Genomic DNA, 4,329 nt, shown 5'->3' with positions numbered 1-4,329 from the left:
GGAAGTCTCATTCCAAATTTGGGAGACAAAGGACTAGAAACAGTATAAATAAAGGGAGTTTCCTCCATATTGGGGGGCCCAGAATTTGAAAGACACATTTTTCTCTGGGCCTCCACAGAATTTAATAATAAAATGTAACTCTTGCAGTCAGCGCTGCAGTTCAGCCTCTGCTCCGGCAGGGTGCTGTAACTGTAGTCGCTGGCCATGGAAGTTGGCACTGCAGTTCAGCCTTTGCTTTGGCAGGGTGCTGTAGCTGTAGTCAGCTGGCCAGCTTAATAAAGGCTCTTAAATTTAAATTCTGAGACGGTGGTCTATCTCGCTGAGTAAACCCAAAACAGCCCCAGACCTCTTTCTCTGAAGGGTAAAGTCAAATGTGCACTGACAGGGAGCTGTGGAAAATGACCAGGAACTGGACGCCCCAGGCCAGTGCTTTCCTGGGCACGTGTCTGTGCATGTGAAAGTTTGTGTTTGCATGTGTGTGTGTTGTCAGAAGCTTCAGGAGTTTCCAAGGAACAAAAATACAGAGTAAAGGTAAACTCAAAGGGGCAACAGGGTTGGAAAAAATGAGGGGAATGTCCAGGGCCCTGACCCTGCCTTGGCCCACATGACCAGGGAGGTTATCTTGTCCCAGCAGAAGGCTCAGCAAACAGGGAGGAGGGAGAGCACATCCCATCAGTCTGGACAGAGGTGTCTGGGAGCCTTACTGGACCTAGCACTCTTCTCTCAGAGAAAGGGACGGAGAAGGCAGCAGTCCACATGGAGTTCCCTGCAGCTTCTGCCCTCAGAGGACGTGTCCCCTGGCTGGGGCTCCTGCTGGCTGGTAAGGAGGGGATAAATCCTGGGGGTGGACAGGAAAAGGGGAAACAGAGACTGGCTCAGGGTCTCCTGGGGAGCACAGCGCTCTGAGAGGGGACAGAGGGCTTCTGTTTGGACCTGAGGGGAGAGGACAGGGGAGCAGAGTGGGGTGGGGTAGGGGGCTCCGCAGCAGGACAATCCTGGAGGTGGTGAGGGGCAGAAAAACCTCGATTATGGTAAGTTTTACAAATTATTCATCACTGAAATACTTTCTGAAAACGATTATAATAATAACAATTTGTGTCAGGGTGACACAAGAAAAAATGAACTAGGGGCACTAAGCATTGTCTTTACCACCAACCTCAGAACTGGGCACGTATACCCCAGGGGATGCAGGACCCTAGAAGCACTTATTCATTCACCCACAGGTATTTGCAGCCTGTTGTAGGCACTGGGGTGCAACAAGGTCAGACAAGCCCCTTCCCCCACGGAGCTCATGTTCTATGGGGAGGAGGCAGACAAGGGAACATCTACATGTGATGTCAGGTACCTACAGGTGCCATGAAGAAAACAGAGCGGGGACAGGTCAGAAAGTGAAAACAGCATCTTTAAAGGGTCAGTGAAGGCTACTCCCAGGGATGCCCCTGAGTGTCAGCAGAGGTCTGAGGACAGTGAGGAGGAGAGCTGGGCAGATGGGCAGACAACTGGGAAAGTTCTCAAAACAGAAAAAATAACAGGTTCAGAGGCGCTGAAGTGTTGGTGGCCATGCTGCTGACCTTGACCACAGGAGACACACACACACACACATACTCAGACCAAGGCTGAGAGATGAAGAGACCTGCTCAGGACCCAAAGCCTCATCTCCCCATTCCAATACATAGCTCCAAATCTTGATCAATTTCTCTCTTCCTTCCCTCCTAGCCTCACTCTTAACCTTCTGGAGCCTGCCCACCACTGCCCAGCTCACTATTGAATCAGTGCCGCCCAATGCTGCCGAAGGGAAGGATGTGCTTCTCCGTGTCCACAACCTGCCTGGGAATCTATTCGGCTTTGCCTGGTACAAAGGGGAAATAGTGGACACCAGCCGTCAAATCATATCATATGTAATAGACACTCAAACAAATACCTCTGGGCCTGCATACAGTGGTAGAGAGACAATATATCCCAATGGATCCCTCCTGTTCCAGAACCTCACCCTGAAGGACACAGGATACTACACCCTTAAAACCACAGGGAAAGATTTACAGGAGAAACAAGAAACTGGACAGCTCCGTGTATACCGTGAGTGATTTCTCTCTGACCTCTGGGTTCGGGTGGGTGAACTCCACTTCACACACAGGACTGACAGCCCGGGACTCTGCCTCCATCCCCCTCTGCATAACGTCCCAGGTTGGGTTTGGGCATTTAGTGCAGGACACACACAGTGGAGACAAACTTCTAAGATCAGAGTTCCCTTCCTGGACAAAAGGAAATTCACTGAAGGGGGTGTGGGGGGGGGGGGGTAGAGAATCACTGAGGAAACAGCTGTCTCATCAATTCCCAGGATCTGACATTTAGATGGAAGGTAACCAGGAAGGTGGGAGAGGGGAGGAGGAAAGGAGGGGAGGACATAGGAGGGACCTGAGCACAAACCCCGCCCCCTGCCCATGTGACCAGGAAAGTGATCTGGTCCCTGGAGGAGGCTCAGCAGGTCCCACCAGTAGGGAGAGCAGTGCCTGTGAGGCTTCTGGACCTCAAGCTCTTCTCACAGAGGGAGGGACGGAACAGACAGCAGACACCATGGAGTCCCCCTCAGCCCCTGCGCACAGAGGGTGCGTCCCCCGGCAGTGGCTCCTGCTGGCTGGTAAGGAGGGGATAAATCCTGGGGGTGGACAGGAAAAGGGGAAACAGAGACTGGCTCAGGGTCTCCTGGGGAGCACAGCGCTCTGAGAGGGGACAGAGGGCTTCTGTTTGGACCTGAGGGGAGAGGACAGGGGAGCAGAGTGGGGTGGGGTAGGGGGCTCCGCAGCAGGACAATCCTGGAGGTGGTGAGGGGCAGAAAAACCTCGATTATGGTAAGTTTTACAAATTATTCATCACTGAAATACTTTCTGAAAACGATTATAATAATAACAATTTGTGTCAGGGTGACACAAGAAAAAATGAACTAGGGGCACTAAGCATTGTCTTTACCACCAACCTCAGAACTGGGCACGTATACCCCAGGGGATGCAGGACCCTAGAAGCACTTATTCATTCACCCACAGGTATTTGCAGCCTGTTGCAGGCACTGGGGGTGCAACAAGGTCAGACAAGCTCCTTCCCCCACGGAGCTCATGTTCTACGGGGAGGAGACAGACAAGGGAACATCTACATGTGATGTCAGGTACCTACAGGTGCCATGAAGGAAACAGAGCGGGGACAGGTCAGAAAGTGAAAACGGCGTCTTTAAGGACAGGTAAGAAAGTGGAGACACAGGGGTTGTGTCTTTAATATCAACAGGGGTCTGAGCAGTGCCTGTGAGCATTTCTGACCTCAGGAGCCAGGAGCCAGGCAGGCACCTGGGAGTTTTCAAACAGGAAATAAGGTTACAAGTGCTAAAGTATTGATAACCATGCTGCTGAACTTGACCACAGAAGATACACACACGCACACACACACACCCCAAGGTTGAGAGATGAAGAGACCTGCTCAGGACCCAAGGCCTCATCACTCCATCCCGATACAGAACTCCAAATCTTGATCAATTTCTCTCTTCCCTCCTAGCCTCACTCTTAACCTTCTGGAGCCTGCCCACCACTGCCCAGCTCACTATTGAATCAGTGCCGCCCAATGCTGCCGAAGGGAAGGATGTGCTTCTCCGTGTCCACAACCTGCCTGGGAATCTATTCGGCTTTGCCTGGTACAAAGGGGAAATAGTGGACACCAGCCGTCAAATCATATCATATGTAATAGACACTCAAACAAATACCTCTGGGCCTGCATACAGTGGTAGAGAGACAATATATCCCAATGGATCCCTCCTGTTCCAGAACCTCACCCTGAAGGACACAGGATACTACACCCTTAAAACCACAGGGAAAGATTTACAGGAGAAACAAGAAACTGGACAGCTCCGTGTATACCGTGAGTGATTTCTCTCTGACCTCTGGGTTCGGGTGGGTGAACTCCACTTCACACACAGGACTGACAGCCCGGGACTCTGCCTCCATCCCCCTCTGCATAACGTCCCAGGTTGGGTTTGGGCATTTAGTGCAGGACACACACAGTGGAGACAAACTTCTAAGATCAGAGTTCCCTTCCTGGATTCCAGCCCTGCAGACATTCTCCACAGAGAGAAGGGCCAGTCTGATGGGAGTGACTCAGCAGAGGGAGAACAGTCTTAGTCCAGACCCCTGGGCCCCTCCCATGACCATGATCCTGAGAAAGACCCTGCAGGGCTGGTCAGGGCATGGACTGATGGGCCCCCCAGTTTTCTCACAGAGCTCAGGAAATGGGGCAGCCCCTCCCCAGACTTTAGTCCCAGGGCTCCTGACTCCAGGGTCCCTGAGGAGC

General features: G+C 52.1%; 2 protein-coding genes across 2 annotated transcripts; both read left to right on the top strand.

Moving 5' to 3' along the window:
• The first annotated feature begins 740 nt into the window (after positions 1-740).
• LOC106726124 (carcinoembryonic antigen-related cell adhesion molecule 3-like) lies at positions 741-2,107 on the top strand. Its single transcript, XM_014539784.1, has 2 exons — positions 741-820; positions 1,717-2,107. The coding sequence occupies exons 1-2, from the start codon at positions 757-759 to the stop codon at positions 2,082-2,084; spliced, it is 432 nt and encodes a 143-aa protein (XP_014395270.1). The 5' UTR covers positions 741-756; the 3' UTR covers positions 2,085-2,107.
• Positions 2,108-2,461: 354 nt separating this feature from the next.
• LOC102257305 (carcinoembryonic antigen-related cell adhesion molecule 5) lies at positions 2,462-3,926 on the top strand. Its single transcript, XM_005866334.2, has 2 exons — positions 2,462-2,638; positions 3,541-3,926. Exons 1-2 carry the CDS (start codon positions 2,575-2,577, stop codon positions 3,906-3,908), a joined length of 432 nt encoding a protein of 143 aa, XP_005866396.2. The 5' UTR covers positions 2,462-2,574; the 3' UTR covers positions 3,909-3,926.
• Positions 3,927-4,329: the final 403 nt, after the last annotated feature.

Source organism: Myotis brandtii, unplaced genomic scaffold, assembly GCF_000412655.1.
Source record: "Myotis brandtii unplaced genomic scaffold, ASM41265v1 scaffold2298, whole genome shotgun sequence".
NCBI classification, from domain to species: domain Eukaryota; kingdom Metazoa; phylum Chordata; class Mammalia; order Chiroptera; family Vespertilionidae; genus Myotis; species Myotis brandtii.
Note: the sequence above shows the minus strand (reverse complement) of the source record. Positions and strands in the feature narration are given on the sequence as shown.

What these genes read in the sequence shown, in the direction of transcription:
- LOC106726124 (XM_014539784.1), top strand. Translation starts at nt 757, where the DNA reads ATGGAGTTCCCTGCAGCTTCTGCCCTCAGAGGACGTGTCCCCTGGCTG. An exon ending in GCTGGGGCTCCTGCTGGCTG is followed by an intron (nt 821 to 1,716) that starts GTAAGGAGGGGA and finishes CTTCCCTCCTAG; the next exon opens with CCTCACTCTTAACCTTCTGG.
- LOC102257305 (XM_005866334.2), top strand. Translation starts at nt 2,575, where the DNA reads ATGGAGTCCCCCTCAGCCCCTGCGCACAGAGGGTGCGTCCCCCGGCAG. An exon ending in GCAGTGGCTCCTGCTGGCTG is followed by an intron (nt 2,639 to 3,540) that starts GTAAGGAGGGGA and finishes CTTCCCTCCTAG; the next exon opens with CCTCACTCTTAACCTTCTGG.